Source organism: Lynx canadensis, chromosome F2, assembly GCF_007474595.2.
Source record: "Lynx canadensis isolate LIC74 chromosome F2, mLynCan4.pri.v2, whole genome shotgun sequence".
NCBI classification, from domain to species: domain Eukaryota; kingdom Metazoa; phylum Chordata; class Mammalia; order Carnivora; family Felidae; genus Lynx; species Lynx canadensis.
Window position 1 is genome coordinate 42,750,738 of NC_044320.2, and position 22,398 is coordinate 42,773,135.

Here is a 22,398-nt window from a genome sequence, read left to right on the forward strand (position 1 = left end):
ATTATTTATCAAAGAATACACGTGTTAAGTATGACATGATTCCTTCCTTCAAGAAGCTCACAGATCAGTGGGAAAAGCAGACACTAATAATCATAGTACAACGGGATGAGATCTACCAGAACCATGTTAGACAGCTTCCCGTACATTGATAGAACAATGAAATAGGGAGAGGAGATGCCATGAGAAGAGGAGGAAAGTAATATGGTACCAAAGTGGTACCTTTTATTGTCCACTAAAGAGATAAAATTCATGCCTAAAGGTATTGTGAATGAACCATCAGACTTCAAAAAGAAAAGTCATATAATTAAACATCACTTTATCAAATTAATATAACTTGTATTAATTCAAAAATATGTATGGCTTCTTATGAAAATTATTTAAGTCAGTTTTTCAGAATGAACTACCTATTATAAATAAAAGTAGACTTTCTTGGTAAAATAAAATAATTCGTGATTTTTTTTTTTCTTTTAATGTTTATTTATCTTTAAGAGACAGAAAGAGAGAGCACACAATACACGAGGGAGAGATAGAGGGAGAGGAGAGAGAGAATCCCAAGCATACTCCACACTGCCAGCTTGGAGCCTGACACAGGGCTTGATCCCACAAACCACGAGAGCTGAACTGAAGCTAAGAGTTGAACGTTTAAGCAACTGAACCACCCAGGAGCTCCTTAAGTATTTTAAATAAGACTGATTAGAGGGGCAGCTGGGTGGCTTAGTTGGTTAAATGTCTGACTCTTGGTTTCACCTCAGGTCATGATCTCACAGTTCATGGGATCAAGCCCTGCATCAGGCTCCAAGCGCTGATGGAAAGAAGCATGCTTGGGATTCTCTCTCTCCCTCTCTCTCTTTGCCACTCCCTGACTCTTTCTCTCAAATTAAAAAAAAAAAAAAAAAAGAATAAATAAATAATAAATTAAAAATAAAATCAAACTAAATTTGGGGCACCTGGCTGGCTCAGTGGGAAGAGCAGGCAACTCTTGATCTCAGGGTTGTGAGGTCGAGCTCCATGTTGGGTGTAGAGATTACTTAAATAAATAAAACTTTAAAAAATAAAAATAAACAAAAAAAGTAAAATCACACTAAATTTTACACCAAAGATTTTGAAAGCATTTTAAAGACTTATGAGTTTATTAGCAGGTTTTTTAAATTCAGGAACCTGTCCTTTAAAACTTACCTTCAGAGCAAAAGCACATCCCACATAAGTAACAAGACGTTCTTCCTGAGCTGGCACTGGTAGCAAAACAGAGATAGATTTCTGTGCCTATGATATAAATTACACTGTTAAATATGACCATACAGGGTTTTTAAGAAGCACAATTTATAAACCAAAGAAAGCATAAAAGAGGTAGGTGGTGAGACTCAGTAAATACCATATTCAAGGAATCGGGAGTTCATCACTTGCCTCACTCAATTCTCTTGATCAGAAATATCCCCAAATAAAGATAGTTCCTCTATAAAGACAGCCTCACTTATTCAGGTATGAACATTTAGGTTAAATTGAGAAACTCACGTACTTTGAAGAAAATAAGCCAATATAGACCTGTTCCCACAGTGATGATGAAGAAAACATTGGCCAGATCACCAGCATAGTACACCAAGAATTTCATAACTGTCTGCAATTTAAAAAGAGAATTATAGCGGTTATAGACTCAATCTATTTATACTATCACTTTTAGTAACCTATTTTCTACCCAGTTTCTCAAGTTTAAAGCCTGTGTCATGTATCTATAGATTATTCAGTTATAAAGCCCAACTGTGGACACCTCCTGGGTTCCTTTGAATCTGTACCTTTCAGTCCATTACCAACATTGTCTTACTCAACCCGGCTTATCTTTTCACTATCTAAGAAAGTTACATTGCTTCCTAATTCTCTCCTAGTTTGGAGCCCTTTACCCCAATCAGTCCTTCATACTACCACCAGAGTTAGCTTTCTAAAATCTAAATTGGAAAAATTAAATGTAAATTGGATTGTGTCATTCCTTTTCCTAAAAATGTACAATGACTCTTCACTAGAGTATAAATTCCAGACCCATAAGGTCCTTCACAACCTAGACCAAAATGGACTTTTTAAACTTCATATGCCAGTTCCAACCACTCCATGATTAACTTGCATTTGAATTATTTTGTGGAATGAAATGGGCATTGCTTATTGTTCCATCAAATATTCTTTCTTCTCTGTGGCAAACTCTCATGAGCTCTGAAAGTAGAGACCCAATCTGTCTTTGCTCACTATCACATCCCAGCACCTGGTAGTGTTCTTGGCAATCAGAAAGCAGGTCCTCAGTGACTATCTGTGGAATGCTCAGATAACCCAACCCACCCTAAAGTTCACTTCTCTGGAAAGCCTTTCTTAACTATTCCAAACAGTAAACCAAGCGCCTCTCCTCTGATTCCTTGGCACACTGGCTTTGGTGTCGGGAAGATGTATCAGTACAAACAAGTTACTATGTTGCCTTTCTCAGGTAACTCATCAGCAAAATGGAAATAAATACCACCTATTACTGAGTTGTAAAAAATTAAATGAGTAGAAAGTTTATTTCACTTCTGCCACAATTTCATTCTGTGTAAAATGGGAATGATAATAATAGTATCTAATCTCATAGAGCTATTGTGAGGATTAAATAAATTATATAAATAAAGCTTTAAAAAAGTGCCTAGCATACATTCAATAAATGTTAGATAAAAATAAAAACAAAGGTAAATTAAAAACGACTATATGAGATGTAAAACTATAAAGTTAATAGAATAAAACCTGGGAGGATATCTTTGTGATCTTGAGACTGGGAAGGTTTTCCTAAAAAATATTCCAGAGGCACAGGAAAAACTAATCAATGTGACAATATCAAAATTAAGAGTCTCTGTTAAACAAAGTAACACATAGATAAAGATAACAGATGGGTCATATTTGGAGGACATATTTCAACATCAAAAACCAAAAGGGGATTCATATTTAGAAAATACAAAAAACTACTTTAAATCAACGAGAAAAACCGGAAACCAAATAGAAAAATTGGCAAGGGATATAAACAGGCAGTTTACAAAAAGGGAAACCAAAATGATTAATAAAGGCTATGAAAAGCAGAGAAATGAAAATGAAATCAACAATGACGTACTACTTGCACTGCCAGATTGGCAATAAATGGAAATGCTGGAAAATACCAAGCGTTGGTGAGGATGTGTGGAAATAAGAACAGCACTGCGGGTGGGAGTGTGGACCGGCACACAGCAATGTGGGAGGAAAATGCGGTGTGCACACACCTCTTCTGGTTATATACCCCAGGGAAAGAAGGCAGTGTTTTACTCATTCTCCAGCTGTATCTTAAAAGAAAGACACAAAATAGTCAAAAGATGAAAATATACTTTAAAAACTCCTGAGATCATACCTGTAAATCAATCATGGGACTCCCAATGCGCCTCTTCCATCCTGCTGTCTTCAAAAGAGATGATAAAACAGCCAGCCCACCCAAAACGCCTAAAGCAATCTAAAAAAACACAACATTTTGGAATATATGTAATTTCCTTCATCAATGTTCAAATATGCAAATAGAGTAAAGAAATGCTAAAAAAAAATGGTGGATAGAGGCCAAGTTGAAGGAACTCGTAATGGCCAAATCTAGGACAATTTGACCAAGAAGATAGATAGTAATGAATTATAATCATTAGAATAAAATAAATATCCAGGAAACTATACTGATTTAAATAAGTCACTGAATAGGGGCACCTGGGTGGCTCAGTCAGTTAAGCGTCCGACTTTGGCTCAGGTCATGATCTCATGGTTTGTGAGTTTGAGTCCCGCGTCAGGCCCTGCGCTGACAGCTCAGAGCCTGGAGCCAGCTTCAGATTCTGTGTCTCCCTCTCTCTCTCTCTGCCCCTCCCCTGTTCATGCTCTATCTCTGTCTCCAAACTAAATAAAACATTAAAAAAAAATTTTTTTTAAAGAAATCATTGAATAAATAAATCCATGTGGGCAAAGGGACAACTTCTTCTAGAATTCCATTTAACAAACATAGAAGAAATGAAAAATAGAAAAAAAAATAAAAAAAAGAGAAAAATCACCATCAGGCAGATGTCACGGTAATACTTTTTATAGATAAGAATCATCACTAGATACTAAAATCAGAGACCAAAAGGATAATGAGAAGCAGGATATTTGCATCCTCTCAAACTCTCTCTCCACAAGATACTTATTAATTACAAACAAAAAAATACTATTTGGAGAACTCTGCATATAGCACCTTAGACATGATCCAAGTTAACATCATTAGTAATAAGACATCCTGACATCATGTACCTTCTGATATGATGCACTGAGAAGGGCACAACATCATATCTGTAGTATCTGTATCAAAACTTGATTTAATTATGAGAAAATATCAGACAACCCCAACTGAAGGTCAAAATAAATAACCAGTACTCTTCAAAAGTGTTGGGATGGGGTCATGAAAGACAAAGAAAAATTGAGGAACTGTCACAGATTAAAGGAGACTAAGGAGACATGATCACCAAAAGCAAAAGCAATTTGGGTCCTAAACCAAAAAAAGGATAGTGAGAGGCAGGCGCCTGAGTGCCTCCGTTGGTTAAGTGTCCGACTTCAGCTCAGGTCATGATCTCACGGTTCGTGAGTTCGAGCCCCGTGTAAGACTCTGTGCTGACAGCTCAGAGACTGGAGACTGATTCAGATTCTGTGTCTCCCTCTCTCTGCCTCTCCCTCGTTCACACTCTGTCTCTCTCTCTCTCAAAAATAAATACATTAAAAAAAAATTAAAAAAAAGGATAGTGAAAAAACTTACGAAATTCAAAGGATATGCAGATCAGTTAATAGGATTACATCAATATTAATGCCCTTATTATGATCACTGTACTATGGTTATGTAACAGGTGAACATTAGGGGAGGCTGGTTGAAGGATCTATCGCAGAACTATTTTGACAACTCCCTTGTGTACTTAAACATTTTTTAATTAAGAAATATACTGTAAATATTTTAACAAGTTAAAACAAACTCACATCTGTCTGGACTTGTGCTTCTCCTTGATTCATTTCATATTTGACTGAGAAAGAAACCTGAAATTTAAAACAAAGTAAAATAGCCATACTGAAATTATGTAACACAAACCTACTTTTACTATAAAGATATATTTGTTGTAGAAATGCCTATTTTTAATCTATCAGTATTTTTAGAGTTGACCTTTATTTATATATAAGTGGAAATACTCTGAGGAATTGTTCATGCTGCTTTAAATATACCTTTTGAACACACATTGAAGAAAGAGGGGTTCATTAGGAGCTCATTTAGGTTCATTAACAGCAGTCAAACCAAACTAATGATATTTCATTTTCTGATAGGTGTCTGTAACTGAGGAATGTGACAAATCTCGTGCAGCAAGAATTTAGCAACTAGCTAAACAATCACACCTTAGAAGGCATTAATCAAAGGGCTGAACAAGAATCTTAGGGATACCACTATATTAAGAGACAAGAAGAGAAAGAGAAACCAGTAAAGGGTAGAGAAACAGGACTGTGAGAGGCAGAAGAGGCGAGATACCGAAGTCTTACCAAGATAACAGAATAGAGGTTCAAGAATATGTCTGGAAATACAATGTCAAATATTGTATGTCAGGTTAAAGAAATAAAGCCAGTGTACGTGGAATTCATTGCTGACCTTTAAGAAAGAGGTTTTCAAAGACACAAAATGGCAAGAGCTAGACTGCAAATGATGAAAGAGTAAATGCCTGGAAAATCAAGGAAAGATATATGACAGCAAGCTAAAAAGCTGGCAGAACTGAGGAAAGATTTTATTGTTTGGTTGTTTTACTGTATTTAAGACGGGAGGACTTGATAGTTGTTATAGGCAAAGGAAAGAGGCCAGAAGAGAAGCTGGCTGAATAAGGGAAGAGCGGTGAAACAGGATGCTGGAGAAAGTACTACACACAAGCACAGGTAGAAAATTAAGTAAGGAGGAAGGGCACTCTGTTCGTAAAAATCGGAGCAAGAGACAGGAAGGATAATGAAACAGAGATTCTGAAGTATTACAGAGGAAAACTGAGGGCATACATCTGAGGGCAAATCTGAGGGATGCTCTTGATCTGCTCAGAAAATGTGAGGGAAAGTTATTTGCTGTTGGAGAGAGCCAAGACGTAGCTGAATGCTTCACTAATGTAGAATTTTTGCAACACCTCTCATGAAAAATTAAGAAATGATGAAAAGAACTGTACATTCTATACTTAGAAGGAATCTGAGGTGGACTTCATCAGTATAGTTTCATGATTCTCGCAATTCTTTTTGTATCTATTATTTTCCAATTTATCAAGACTTACTTTGGAATATTTTAAGCAAATAAAAAGATTGTTAAAGAAAAGACCCAGAAGTGTTTTATCTTAAAATAAATACACTCTTGGTTACCCAGGAAATTTTATTATTTTTTTTAATTTTTAAAATTTATTTATTTTGAGAGAGAGAGACAGACACAGAGAGACAGACAGAGAATCTCAAGCAGGCTCCACGCTGTCAGCACAGAGCCTGACACAGGGCTCCACTTGGGGCTCAACACAGAGCTTATCCGACTGAGCCACCCAGGTGGTGTCCCTAACCAGGAAATTTTAAACCAGGCAGCCTTGTTGTTACTAAGTGAGTTTCTGGATTTTCCTCTCCTCTTGTTATGGTGCATATGAGCTCAGGCAATGGAAACTAATTTTAACTTCCAATTCGGTCATACAAATGAGGAGGTAAAATCTTTCAGAGAAGAGTTATGTTATGTGCCTACTTTTTCTTTAACGGCAGCCTGAATCTAGTAGCAGCTGAGTACAAATACAATACAGAAGCCAAAAGTAGCCAAAATTCAGAAAAGTAAAATAGTAGAAATTAAAAGCTATTAGTGAGGTTTGGAGGTAGGGAATGCTTAAATACCTCTCATGTTTCCAGACAGGGAAGGGAATGGCCACTTAATCTCTCTGAGGAAAAAGTATAGAAGGATTACCTCTGGTTTTGGTCTCTATATCTCTGTCATGTACCACTCCTCAAAGCAGAGATGCTTTATCTGACTACTCGTGAGGATGGGAGGAGGAACTGAGCCTTCTCCAGGCTCATTCTCTGGCGTAGCCTGTCTTCAGAGTGTACGAGGTCTCTACTCCATTCACAGGCCCTTCCAGGCAAGGGAGGCCTTTAGTTCTGCAGTTAACTTTGAGTTGGGGAAATAGTAGGAAGCCAACCTGGCTGCAGGTCCAAACTATTCTCTACTTCCCTTTAGCACTACTAGTTATAAACTACTGATGATTTGAATCTTTCTACCTGTCAAAGTGCATTTTCATCAAGTGAGCAAACCTGATGAGAAGAGGAACACATATGCCTGCTGAAAAGTTCGAGTTTCTGCTTTTCTTAGCCAGGGAAACAAAATCTTAGTGCAAGCAAGTTGGCAAAAAGGACAGAGACAGACACTGCATATTTCAGGATACCCCCGGGATCCTGAACAGGGATGCCCAATTGTATCCCTGGTGATGGTGTCTAGATAAAAACTTAATTCTTGCTTTTTTACTTGAACGATCTGTAAAGAACTCACCTTTACCGTTAGTAGTAAAAAGTAATTAAGACTTGACTATATTTAGTGCAGTATTTTTTTTAAAACTTAAAAAAGAACTAATAACCTTTGACCATAATGTAAACTGCATCAGTATTACATTAACACATACAGAGCCACTGAATAGCATGGCACTCACCTTCACAGACTGGCTGTTGGGATCTTTGATATCAATGTCGCTGTAGGCAATGGTAATTAAGGGAGGGTAAATGTTTCCATTTTTTGTGTTGGGCACAAGGTAGATGCTGTTTATAATAAAATACATTTTTAGTTATAAATATATCTAAGTCCTTAAACATACAGCTGACTTACTGTTGTTGTTGTTGTTTTAATGTAATATGGATAGTCTTGGTGATCTCAGAATCAACCAGTTAATAAGGACTAGAGTCAAACAAACTAATGGTAACAACATAAGCTGTCTTAAGTAGTCAAAACTTTAATATTAAAATACGCCGTCTGAGACAAATTAGAAACTGTTCGCGATCTAGGTCCTATGAAGTTTACAAGTGAAATCACTGAAGTACTATGAACCATCTTTGAGGAACAGTCAAAAGTGAAGTGTTAAACGAAGCCTAGGAAAAGACAGATAACACCATAATTTTCAAAGGAGAAAGATGAATTCTTAACAAAATAATGCATGTCATATCTAGTGCTGTTTATAGTACATAGTGGAACATATTTTGCTGAATTCAATGCATGAATATAGGTTGTAAATTCAAAGTGCCAAATGCTAGGGGCCAGCGTGGTTTTACCACAATCAGGTTAGGCCTGACTAGGTCCAATTTCATTTTTATCAGTGATACTACATTAGTAGATTGAGGGGATGCTAAAAAACACAGTATATTTGGACTTCAGCAAGATACATGATAAAGCTTCTATACTGCCTGTACCTCATAAGATTGCTATGAAAAGCAGAATGAAATAACAATGAAAAAATGCATATGGATATTGAAGTGCTTCAAAGTGCCAGACTCATGTTAAATGACGGTGTTGATTCTTGCCAGTGTAGTCAATGTACACATTGAAAAATATTAGTGGGTGAGGCGCCTGGGTGGCTCAGTCAGTTAAGTGTCCGTCCGACTTCAGCTCAGGTCATGATCGCGCAGTTCATGAGTTCAAGCCCCACGTTGGATTCTGTGCTGACTGTGCAGAGCCTGGAGCCTGCTTCGAATTCTGTGTCTCCCTCTCTCTCTGTCCCTGCCTGGTCCGTGCTCTCTCTCCCTCTCTCTCTCAAAAATAAATAAACATTAAAAAATACATGTATCAGAGTGGGGAAAGTCAGTTATGATCTAGAGGTAGGAATCTCACACTTAAAAACAGAGAAATAAGGGCTACAAGGCACTATTCTAAGGTAGGATCATCATTAAGATTTCCTAGGAAGAGGGAGGTGTTGATAGTTAATCTGGGCCAAGGCAGTAGCTATGAAAGGAAATGAAAACCCAGGGGCCTACCCATTAAACCACTGGGCAGGCTCCTTCTCACATTCCCATTTCAGCCCACTGCTATTCAGTTCCCCTCCGCCTCCCAACCCATTCTAATTCAGCAGGGCTAGAGTGTGCATTTTGACAAAACTCCTCAGGTTCTTCAACAGAATTCTCCCCCTGGAGCTCCTCACTTCTACTGGTGTATATACCAGTCTACACAGATATCTAAAAATCTCTATGTATTGCTGCAATTCAGTTGTCCTTATTGTTTTCATCTGATGATTACTAGTAAACACTTTCATTATCACATTTTCCCATACACTCCAACCTTAATTTAGTACAACAGATGTTTGCTTACCTCAGTGATATTTGGGTAGCAATTCGAGTTAATCTTGGCTGACTTCCTAAGTCATTTTCCCGTCCACTTAGTGCATCCACTAAGAAAATGCGCCGAGTCAGAAGCCACTTGCCGGGGCTACTGTCTTTTATCATAAAAAGAAAAGAAAAAGATGGCATTAAAAAATACCTTGGTTCTCAAGGAGAAGTTACAGAATAAATTTAAAACACAGAATTATACATTGTGTTTTAGATAAAATGATTGCACAAACAGCTATTGCTGCAAGAAATTCTTGGTAATAGCTTTCCTGACCTCACTTGAATGTCTTCTGATTGTTTGGACTTTCATCAGTTTGGAAGGATTTTCCCTGCAAATTACCTGAATAAGAATTTTATAATATGAGGACAAAATAAATGAACTTGTCTGAAAAGCAGCTTGAGAACAGCTTGAAGAAGCCCCAATTTACAGTTCTACTACTTTTTCTCAATTTACATGTTAGCAATAATATTTAATTTCTTAACAGTAAGCCTCATATGTTTGGCAGAAATTTCTAAATATATCAGCAGTCTTATTGTTTTACTATCTAAAACCATATAATAAGAGAAAACCCATGACCTTTTTTATAACCCATGGTTTATTAAATTATCATGAAGGTTGACTTATTTATTGGTTTTCAGCTCAGAGAGAGAATGGTATATATGGATATCTTACCTCGGTTTACAAATATTTTATTGTGCTGAAGATTTAGGTTTAACACAGGCACAGCCCAAACATACTGGTGTTGATTTTCATCAGTATATTCAAGGTACACATCATAAAATATAGGAGAGGGAAAGTCGGTTAAGATCTTAGAAATAGGAATCTCACACTGGAAAATAAAAAATAAAAGCAGTGAAAATTAGAAAGCATATTTAATCTTTCAAAGTGTTTTTTGGGGGCGCCTGGGTGGCTCAGTCGGTTGAGTGTCCGACTTCGGCTCAGGTCATGGTCTCACGGTTCATGGGTTTGAGCCCCGCGTCAAGCTCCGTGCTGACAGCTCAGAGCCTGGAGGCTGCTTTGTATTCTGTGTCTCCCTCTCTCTGCCCCTCACTACTCATACTCTTTCAAAAATAAAAATAAACGTAAAAGTGTTTTTTAAGCTTTTAAAATATCTTTAAACTATCTTTTTAATATGCATTCCCATGAACCTTCCAAAACATGAATACTTCAATATGATTCTTTTTAAGGATCAAAAGAACTAAAAGTAAAGAACTGCTTGGTTCTTATTCTACAACACAGCTGGAGAAGGTATGCCTTTGTTCTCAACAGTAAGTGTACATCAGTGAAAAAGTTTAAAAACTACTGTCCTATAGAATGAGGTCTTAATTCTTTCTCCTGACGTACAGTGTAGTCTAAGATTTGGCTTCCCTTAACAGAACCAGGCTTATCTCCCACTACTCCCTACCAGTCTATGGTCCATTCATACCAACCTAATGCAGTTCCTAAATATGCTATGCTATTCTATGTCTCTCTGACATCACAAATGTTGCTGCCTGATATTCCCTTCCCCACTGTGTTTCCTGGCAAACTCATATTCATTCTACAAGACTAAATATCACTCATTCTGAGAAGCCTTCCAGTACCTCCCCAGGAACTGCTGATGACTCCTCTTTTGTGTCAATATGGTACTTTGTACACACCGCATTCTACATTCTTTGCGATTCTTTGTCTATATAGTATTTTCTCTATTAGGCTGTGAGCTACTTCAGAGGCAGCCCGGTTCAATGGAAAAAACATGGTTTTTAAGTTTAACAGAACACCAGTTCCACAATTTACCTGCTACAAGACCTTAAGTCAATTACTTAATCTCACTGAGCACCATTTCCTCATCTATGAATGATATGTATAATAATGATACGTATCTCACATAGTTATTTCATGGATCAAATGAGATGACAATGACAAAATGCTGAGCATCCAGCAGCAGGCATTTAACTAGTGTTGATTCTCCTGGTTCATAGTAGACACATAATAACATTCCTTTTTTTTTTTTGATAACATAAGTCATTTATAATAAAAGTAAATTCACGGTCATGATAGAGGTTTGAAAACCATTACTATTTTGTTTATTTTTGAGAGAGAGAGAGACAGACAGACAGAGCATGAGCAGGGGAAGAACAGAGACAGAGGGAGACACAGAATCCAAAGCAGGCTCCAGGCTCTGAGCTGTCAGCACAGAGCCTGACGCGGGGCTTGAACTCACGAACCGTGAGATCATGGCCTGAGTCAGTCAGATGCTTAATCGACTGAGCCACCCAGGTGCCCCTGAGGTTTGGAAAATAATAAAATAAATAAATAAATAAATCACCTGCAATCCCACCATCCAGAGATAACCACTATTAAAAATGTTTATTGTCTTCCAATCTGTTTTCCATGATAGTTTTCATTGTAGTTTTAACAAAAGTGGAATCACAGTTTTGTTCTATGGTGTACGTATATGCATTTTATCAAGAAGTATTTCTGTAGACAAGTGAATGTCTGTCTTTCAGAAGTTTAATGGCTCATAACATTCCTTTATACCATACTGTAAATACTGTAATTTCAAAATGGGTTACCAAAGGAAGGAACTGTCAGGGAGGGTAGAAGGGAGAAAAGTATGGAAGGAAAGAAAGAGGCATTTTGATTTATTAACTGGGGGGTAGAGAGAGGAGGGAGTAACATTTTTATTAGTCACTAAAAATAATATTTTCACTTTATTTTAAAATGCTCAGAAGAAAATATCATTTTATATGCCTAAAAGTAAATAAATAATAATTATGAAAATCTAATATTATATGATTTTAAATGCTATAGATGACAAGGTAAGACTTTCCACACCCAAATAATAAAAAACTATATCAGTCAGTGAAATTATTCACTACTATTAAAAACATTTTGAAAATTCAAAGATCATCCCAATATTGCTGATGTGAAATGAAGTTAAAATATAGACTAGTATAGTCCAAACTTACGTTTTGGTGATAGGTTGTTCCAAAAGAATAAGCAGCATTCAGTCTTGTCTCTGTGTCTGGACAAAGCTAGAGCAAAACAATACAAATGGTAAATGTCTCAGAATAATGTTTTATTTGCTTATAGTCAAGAATTCTTAAACCCCTATACAACATGTTTTATGTAATACTACTTAAAGTAGTTTTAAGAAATTCCCATTTTAAAACACAATAAAAAAAATCAACGTAGCCATGCAAGTTAATCTAGTAAACATCTAGTCTTTTCCTTATCTTTGCTGAGGCAAAAATAAGGCACATTAGGTAGGAATTCTTTAGCTAGAAGTATGCTCACCTGTAAAACACCTCCTTCTAATGTCTGCCACTTGAGAAAATTTCCTCTTACATCATAGGAAGCAGCAATAAACTTCAGTTTTCTATTCTGATTAAATAAAAACAAGAATAAAATGTTACATACTCTAGAAGCAATGCAGTATTCTATTGAGAAATGTTCATTATTAACTGATCCTTTCTTTTTCTAGAGATCAAATATCAAATTCAACTGTCTTTACTTTGAAGCAAAATTAATCTAAGTATCTTTATAATTAAACACACCTAAAATAAATGAACTGGTTTTTTTTGCATTAAAACTATTATCCCAAAATTGAGAGGCAATGCCAGTGACAAGTAACTTCCTTCAAAACTGTTAAGTATGTGTGTGTGTGTGTGTGTGTGTAGAAGAGTGTGGGGGGGGGGGTGAGCAGGGACAAGAATAATCGATTCCATCATTCTAGAAGGTTAAAAAGCTGAAGGTAAAAATTTTGACCTTAGCATAAAACTTTATGCTAAGGAAATGGCATAGATTCCAGTCAGTCTTTGGAAGCAGTTCTTAAAAATGTAGAGACAGAGAAGGACAGAGTTTGTTTGGCATTTGGTGATGAAAACTACTTTCCCAGTCCTACACGTACTACTTACTGCCACAACCACATAATCCAGAGGTATCCATACACTCAGTAAGGCTGCTAAACTCTATATTGTTTAATTTCTATGAACAGCTGATATTTTGGTTTAGTTTAGTAATTAAATTTTTAAATTTTTTTTTCAACGTTTTTTAATTTATTTTTGGGACAGAGAGAGACAGAGCATGAAAGGGGGAGGGGTAGAGAGAGAGGGAGACACAGAATCAGAAACAGGCTCCAGGCTCCGAGCCATCAGCCCAGAGCCTGACGCGGGGCTCGAACTCACGGACCGCGAGATTGTGACCTGGCTGAAGTCGGACGCTTAACCGACTGCGCCACCCAGGCGCCCCAGTAATTAAATTTTTAGAAAAAACCTAAGGAAGCAAGAATTATGACTAATTATAAATTTTAAATTATAAATCAAAATACAGTTTTTCTCTAATAATCTAATAACTTATACCTGGTTTTCCCCTTTAAAACTGAAATTTGTAGGAAGAGGTATGGTACTGAGTACTTGAGGTGCTAATCCTAGCTGGTCTCCATAGAAGAGCCATGGAAGATTCCGTCTCCTACAAATAATTACAATTGTTTTAGTAACACGGTACCAATATATCTTATTACTAATATTTGTGAAAGTAACTGCATTGAATTTGGTCAAAATGACAGTTCATCAATCAGGGTATCTTTACCAAAATGAAATAGAATGAACAGTGCGCAGTCCAGTATTTTCAAAGATAAACTGAAACAGTCGGCATGCATCAAAAGTGACAGAGTCATAAGAATTCATGTTCATCACACACATATTTCCGAGAGCTTGGCAAGATGTTAGATTGGCATACACCTACGAGAGAACCATGTAAAGGTAACCAGGCAAAGAAATGTAACATGGACTTTAATACTTTAAGCAAAAGCTGATATAACAATTATGTTTGTACCTAGTCTACAAATTCTTTTTGGCGGTATTCTTTTGCTCTTTAATATCTTTCCTCTATTTTAAGTAGAAAAGAACTTTCCACTTGAATAATGTGTACATTTTAATTGTAAATTACAGGTGAACATATAAAGATGAGCAGTTGAAAAAAGAACTAAAAACATAGCAGGACATTTAAAAAATTATTAGGTAAAATAATTATATTTGAAAGAATACTATTTGTTGAGTTTGCCACTCAAACTTCTCAGTTTCCCTTTCAGGAAGAGGCAGCTCTATTTTTTACAGTTGATTCAAGTCAAACATTTCAGTGATCTTCTTTCTCTCCCTTCCCATACCCATACCCATACCCAGCTCATCAGTAAATCCTATTGCCTCAATCTTCACAGTGTATCTAGAAGCTGAACTTCTCTCAGACCCAGGCTACCACTCTTGTTCATGGGTCCGCCATCTCCCACTTGGGTTACTGTAATACTCTCCCGACTGGTCTCCCTGCTTCTGTCTTGCTTCAGCAAAATCTATTCTCCATGCTAGTGATCCTTTCAAAATCTGAAGTTCAGTCACTATCTTCCTTTGCACAAAATTCTTCTAATCCCCCTTGCAATAAACTCTAGGTCCTCACTGTAGCCACTCCCTTCATCTCCAAATTCACCTCTCCACTTGCCCTTACTTACTTACTTACCCTGCTCTAGCCACTCTAGCCTCCTTCCTGTTTCTTAAACATGAACACATCAGAGAACTGCTTTGGAATCTCTGTACTTGCTGTGGTCTCTACTTAGAACACTCTTTCCCTGGATATTTACACTCTCACTTCCTTTAGGACTTTGTTCAAATATCACTCACAGAGATATGTATCCCAACCACCCTGTATAAAATAGTACCCCTTCCACTGTCTATGCTCTTTATCCTGGTTTATTTGTCTTATAGCACTTAGCACCACCTGCATTTACTTAGAATATAATTCCATGAGGGGTTTTTTTCCTGTCTTTTTCTGAAATACATAACCTGATTTGAGAACAGGGCCTGGCACACAGTAGGTTAATAATTAATATTTAAGAAATGACAGTATGAATCACTTTCCTCTAACACTCCATTCTAGCTGAACAAGCTTGAAGACATTCAATTTGTGTATAATGAAATGTGAAATGAAAAACATTTTCTTTGTGTATTTTCTTTCCACTAGAAATGGCTTATTTTTCTTATAGAATATGACCAAGGAGATATATCTAGAAGATATATCTTAGAAGATTTTTATTATCTGGGGAAAAAATGGTGGTGGGAAAATTCTGTAAAATGAAATAAAATTATTTAAAAACAACTTAAACTTACCCAACAAGCAGCTGCTGATGACTGCAAATACTTTGCAAACCATTCTGAAGTGAAAGACATGCCCTGCTCACAAAAAGATACGTTTTAGTTTTAAGTTCAAATGAAGATTCCTTATGTACACTGCTAAGAAAATATTAACATGAATATTTTCCAATGGGAAATGACTACTAGCACTTTCTCAATGTTATTAGAAAATAGTTTTAATGAGGATATAAGAGTTAATTATAACCAAACTCAGTTATCACAAAGAGGGACTGCATTACAAAATCATGTCACTTAGGCAAAAGATAAAAGGAAACAGTGTGTCTATAATCCAAAAAAAACTATTACACTCATTTTACTAATACAAGAAACAAAGAACAAAATGGCAAAAAAAAAATAAAAGAAAAACTAGGTATTGATTTAGCATTTCACTGCCAACACATGCTGATTTAGGATTATTATACTGTATTAAATTTGCAAGTAATAAAAAAGAAACATTTATGAATGATTTCTAAGCAACAGGAAATTGGGGATATACAGAGTAACTGACATATAAAATCTCTAGAGTGGCGATTCTCAAATAATGATGGGCATCAGAGTCACCTGTGGAATTTCCAAAGAACAGAAAATGCCTGACTGCATTCCAAATCAATCTCCAGGAGACCAAGGCACACATGTGCTCTGAAAGCTGCAGATATAAATCTCTGGCTAAGAACCACTGCTTTAGAGCTTATCTGCACATCTTGCTAAAAAATGACACACTAAGAAACACCATTCAGAGGCATGGACAGAGAGGAGATAAAACCAAATTATATGGACCATGGCATCATAGCTATCAAAAAAATCTGAAGTAAAATTCTAAGTTACTATTTTCATCTCGTCAAGTAGCAATTCTCCCTTTTAAAAATTCTCCCTTTTAAAGAAAAACATCACCTCTGCATACAGGATTGAAGAACACATTAAAAATAAAAAACAACTAGTAAAAATGGAAAGCAAAGACAACAGTGTTTGGAAATTCATGTAAAATAAACCCACAGACAATTCCAGTGACAATGTTAAAGCTACATGATCCTTTCATAAAATACTATCCACACATTTTAACCCAGGAATTTAGAAACACTTGGGACATTTATCATAAGGAAATAATCTCTCTAAAAGGAAAAACATATCTGTGCATAAAATGATTGATAGCAATATTATTAATAACAGAAAACCTAAATATTCAAAGGGGAGTGTTAGGTAATGAGAGTGTTAGGTAACTATTAAAAATTATATTGGTTGAGCCTGGAACATGGTATAGAGAAACCAAGAAGGTGCAAAAAGACTGATGGAGACACGTCAAAATAACATAGGAACTGTCTTAAAGTGAAGCCCGAAGACAATTTGAACTTTGGAAAAAAAAAAAAAAAACAGTAAAAAATTATAGCACATTGAATAAAGATTTCATGAGTTCAAAGTGAAAGAAAAAGCATAGAGAGAAAGGAAAGCACTCTTTATAGAAGACTGCTAGCTACTAAATGTAAAGGAAATAATAGAATTGTGAAATTATCTTGAAATGACCAATTTAAAACTTGATTCAGGCAAGGTTAGTTCATCAGTGGCCACTAAAATGGATATTCACAAAGTCGCAAAGTAAAATCTCACACAGACTTATTAATCACAGTACCTTTACAATGAAGAGAAGTGGCAGATCCCACCGTGACCAGATAATCAAATTTAGCATCACCAGGAACTAGACAACCTAACATGTGCTCTTTGTTATGATGCAATGGATATACACAATACCTACATCATATTCTTGTGAAAAGATGTTTCACTGAATCTAATCATGAGAAAACAATCAGAAAAATCCAGATTGTGGGACACTCCACAAGAGACCTGGCCTGGATTCTGCATTTCAATTCTATAAAAGTCAAAAAAGCAAAAAAACCGCAAACCCACAAAAGCAAAATTCAGCAGGGTCTAGATTAAAGAAAACTAAAAGACTAATTACATTGTGGGATCCTTAAATGAATCCTTGGATTCTTGCCTCCTCTCTCCCTGCACCCACAAAAAGGGAGGCATAAAGGACATTATTGGAACACTGGGTAAATTTAGATATGAACAGTATATCAGATAATTTTATTATCTTAGTTTCTTTGCTGTGAAGCCAGGAAAATCCCCTTGTTCTTAGGGGCTATATAATATGATATTTAGGAGTGAAGTGTCACAAGTCTACAGCTTATTTTCAAGTGACTCTGAAAAAAAATGTGTGTGTGTATGCATGCATTTTACATACATACAGAATTATAAAGCAAATGCAGCAAAACATTAATAATTGGTTAACCTAAGTGAAAGATATATGTATAGTCCTGGTCTTGTATTTTTTTTTAAGTTTATTTATTTTGAGAGAGAGTGCACAAGTGAGCAGGGAAGGGCAGAGAGAGGAAGACAGAGAATCCCAATCAGGCTCCATGCTGTCAGCACAGAGCCCAGTGTGGGGTTTGAACCCACGAACTGTGAGAACATGACCTGAGCTGAAATCAAGAGTTGGATGCTCAAAACTGACTGGGCCACCCAGGCACATTCCTGGACTTATATTTTTAACTTTTCTGTAATTTTGAAATTTTCAAAAAAAAAGTTGAGAAAAACACAAAGCCAAGATGCTAGATCACTATTACTATCTTTGGGGACAGACAATGGGAACACACTGACCCGTATATATGGAAACTCTTTACTGATTGGCAGGTACATTCCTAGAGTAGGATTAAATGCTCTCATAAAATTATACAAAATTATGTTCCAATTCTGTATTACCCAAGAGAACACCTGATTTGTAATGTTCTAAGCACACTTTTCCAATTAGGAAGCGTGTACATTATCAAGTCAATGTAAGTATTTTAGTCTAGCTGGCAATTAATATATATAAACTAATAAACATGCATTTTGCTTTGTCCACCATCTAGTCTCTTGTGGGTTTAATTATTTTGTACTGGTCCCCTAGGTCCTGACTGACTACAAGTGCACTGCTAAAACTGAGTTCTTATGTCAGCCAGGCTGAGGACTGGGCCAAAATAGTCATATAATCTTAACTATATTTGTTTACATGCCTCATAACTTAAGCTACACAGAACCTGTCTCAACATTAGTTATAAAATGACTTAAAAATCAAGGTTTCCAAACTTGTCCTTAGGAAAGTATCAGTGTTCAAGATTGATAATGTTTAAATGAAATGTATTAACTGAATCAAATTAACTTTAAGAATGGAATTGATTTTCCCTGTCCATCTTTTCTTAACAGAGTCTGCAACAGATCTATTGCAAAGTGGTGTGAAGAAGGATGCGGAGATGGTATGGAAGAGAGCAGTATGGTTGGAAGACTATTACACTGAGCAAATGAGTAAACTGAAGATGAGACCCAGATTTCTCACTACTGGAGACGGTACTTAAAATCTGTCAAAAGGAGAGTTAGAAGGAATGCTGAGGTACTGCTTTGGAATTGAAAGTATCAGTGGGAACTCATTTACTTCAATACATATACAAAATAAATAGTTACAGATGTGTGTATGTATATAGGTATCTGCCTCCTAAAAGGGCATGCTCCATGCGGTAATCTTGGTTTCTAATTATTATCTTCCAGAAATTCTAAAGAAATGGCTGATCCCAGGGCTGAGGTAGGAAAAGTACAAGATAAGCCTGGAAATCTTTTGTTCCAGAAAGGAAGGAAATGCTCAAAGAATGATGGAGATATATCAAAAAGACACAGGAAACAAACTGAAGAAGCTTCTACTAGCTAAATCTAGGACAATTTGAGGATCAAAACAAATAATGCACGTACTGGATTATAGCCAACTGAATAAAACAGGAACCCACTAATCTATACCTACGTTAATAAACAAATATATAGGGGCGCCTGGGTGGCGCAGTCGGTTAAGCGTCCGACTTCAGCCAGGTCACGATCTCACGGTCTGTGAGTTCGAGCCCCGCGTCAGGCTCTGGGCTGATGGCTCGGAGCCTGGAGCCTGTTTCCGATTCTGTGTCTCCCTCTCTCTCTGCCCCTCCCCCGTTCACGCTCTGTCTCTGTCTGTCCCAAAAATAAATAAAAACGTTGAAAAAAAAAAATTAAAAAAAAAAATAAACAAATATATAAATGAGAAGAAGGAAAAATTCTTTCTTATAGTAGAATGTCAATTAATAAATGAAGAAGGAATGATGGAAATATTTAGCAACCATACTAGTAGTGGTTGATAAAGGCAAACATCACTAACCAACACTAAAACTTATTGTTGTTTAACTTACTGTTAGGGTTGGTGAAGACGAAGTGCAATCTTGGAAATTCTCTTTACAAAATACTAACTATTATAAAGGGAAAAATGGTACCCTTATAGTAGACATGGTGACTTTATGGCATGTGATCAAAGTTAAAATCACCAGTAGTGGGACATATGGACACTGTGTGCCCTCTGTTATAATACATTGACATCTTTTTTGTGGTTTCCTGCCAAGCATGTCCTGATTATGAGGAAAAACTGGATGGATCCAGGTTGAGGGTCATCCTATAGACTGTAAAGCCTGTAACCTTCAAAGCTGTTGAGTTCATGAAAGACAGCGAAAGACTAAGGACCTATTTCAGATCAGAGGAGACTAAAAGAGGCATGACTTCTAAATGACTGGAGATCTGACACCAAAGAGAAAAAAGAGGCGTTGTTGGTACTTTTGGCAAAATTATTTTAAAAAGGCAAAAAGAAAACAAATGGAAAAATGAAAATTAAAGGCCTGCAAGTTTGACAATAGTATACAGAAGGTCACTATAACCTGAGACTGGGAACACTCCAGAAGACACACCTCTTATTCCAAATGAGGCAATTTGGGGTGATCTCAGAGCTCCGTATTTGTACCCCAATATTAGCCATTTATTTTGTTGGTTTGCAAATGCATGGTACTTGCCTATCACTCCCACAAGACCGTATTGGAGAACAGGGATTTTTGCTTTATTCCTTAGGAGCCCAGATTCCACCTTCATCATGGCTGTCCTCCTGTCCCTTAATGACTCTCATTCATCTAAGGATAATTTGAGCAACCGGGTCCTCGTCTGCCTGCCACAAGCTCTGCTGCCATACTGGGTATTTTATTTTCAGTGCTCATTAACTAACTCCTAGTTAGTCAACGAACTCCTATTCTATATTCGTGATCTCTTCACTTCCAATTCATCTACTTCCCATTTTACACAGCAGACCTTGTCAGACCAGAATCTGTTACAAAGGCTCTAACCTGAGGCATCCATGCTCTCATCCACAGAACAAGGAACCTGGCCAGATATGAATAACCCTTGTTTCTCCAGTGGTTAGCATGTATAGGTACTGTGAGGTAATTATTATTATTATGTCCAATGTACAGACAGTAAAACTGAAGTTTAGAAATATCAAGTAAGTCCAAGGATATAAAACTAATGACTGGCAACCTGGGTTCAAGTCTAGAGTCTCTGGTGCTCTTAACAAATAATGCTTCATTCCTTACAGGATCTATATAGGACCTTTCCAGCTTAAACATTCGGAGATTCACTGAAAAAGTTTGAGCTAAGGTAGAGAAGAGAGTAACTGTTTCTTAATTTATTTGTGTTTTGAAGTGACTTACACAGAAATATTTCTCATTTTAGCCCCAGACTGATGACCAAAGGAAGTAATGCAACAAGAATGGAACAAAAAAACTGAAACATACTCACAAGTTCTCCATAACGGGCAGATGAAATTACACGTGAAGGAAAATTCACTGTGCTGCTGAAACATAATCCCCCTGTCTTCATAAATAAATAAAAATTAAAAAAAAAACAGTTTATGGAAAGGTATAAGTTAATTTTAAAATATACACTTCATTAATGTGCTTAGCCTTACTAAAATGTTCGGTTCCGAACACACACAGGACCTGTTGGTATTGACGAATGTTGGCTCACATCGAACACATCTGTCAATATAACAAAAACATTTAAAAATGTTAATGAATTATGCTAGATCTAATTTCATTAAAATCTGTCTTCTTAAATGCTGGATTAGAATAGATTCATTCAACTAAGTAATTACTTATGATAAACTAAACAAATTAAAAAAATTAACACTGATTTGATTATTTTTATACCTCCTTGTATTACAAAGCAAGGTATAAATAAATAATATTAGCCAATAATAGGAGAATATTCTTTTGAAACTACATGGCGTGTACAGAATAAACAATACTGAATAAAAAAGATGGTTAAGTCACTCAATTAAGAGCCTAACAAACTCACATAAGTAAAACCCAATCTGTTTTCATAGGTAGTTATATCAAATCTACATTCCTTATTTTGCCTCTCACAAAGCAAAAAGGAAACATATACTGAAAAAATGTGTGTCGATCCCCTGATCAAAGCTGTGACAAACACTTTTAAAGTCTATTTATTATCCTTATTTATTTTAGAAAAATACTTTGTATTTTTCATTAATGTATGATATCCAGGGAGGGAGAGCATCCACCGGACTAGCGGGGACAGTGATGGGTCTGTAGTATTCATTACTCGTAAGATAGAGCAGGTAGGAGGCACTGGGGCATGGCATAGAAGTGGGCTTAAGGCGGTACTGGAGGGGAAGACCTGGGGATCAGCCCAATAGTCAATATTTGGATACTACAATCCATATCAGCATAAGGGAAGAGGTGATCCAATACTAAATACCCCCAGGAGAAGCTACTCAAGTATTTTCTCTTAAACTTGGGAAAAGTCATCATGTAGCTCTCTATAAAAATGTGAAGAATTTGAAATAGGGATACTGTGTTTGAGTTAGAGAGACAGGGCTGTGTGTTTACGTGGTGCACACATATGCACACATAAAGGGGAAACAGGAAGTGATAAAGAACAGGGCTATTAATCAGGGTTTCTGGGTCACTATAATTACCA

General features: G+C 36.4%; 1 protein-coding gene across 2 annotated transcripts in view; it reads right to left on the reverse strand.

The window, feature by feature from the left end:
* The window catches only part of TMEM67 (transmembrane protein 67), a 60,815-nt gene that overhangs the window by 26,212 nt on the left and 12,205 nt on the right, over positions 1-22,398 (reverse strand). For both annotated transcript variants that reach the window (XM_030304424.2, XM_030304425.1), the window contains exons 5-18: positions 21,365-21,434; positions 21,196-21,270; positions 15,514-15,576; positions 13,946-14,097; positions 13,717-13,825; positions 12,653-12,739; positions 12,325-12,390; positions 10,046-10,202; positions 9,356-9,479; positions 7,713-7,818; positions 5,008-5,064; positions 3,386-3,484; positions 1,517-1,615; positions 1,177-1,263 (exon numbers count right to left, since the gene is read on the reverse strand). In XM_030304424.2, coding sequence (XP_030160284.1) covers positions 1,177-1,263; positions 1,517-1,615; positions 3,386-3,484; positions 5,008-5,064; positions 7,713-7,818; positions 9,356-9,479; positions 10,046-10,202; positions 12,325-12,390; positions 12,653-12,739; positions 13,717-13,825; positions 13,946-14,097; positions 15,514-15,576; positions 21,196-21,270; positions 21,365-21,434 — 1,351 coding nt within the window. The remainder of the gene's footprint in view (positions 1-1,176; positions 1,264-1,516; positions 1,616-3,385; positions 3,485-5,007; positions 5,065-7,712; positions 7,819-9,355; positions 9,480-10,045; positions 10,203-12,324; positions 12,391-12,652; positions 12,740-13,716; positions 13,826-13,945; positions 14,098-15,513; positions 15,577-21,195; positions 21,271-21,364; positions 21,435-22,398) is intronic.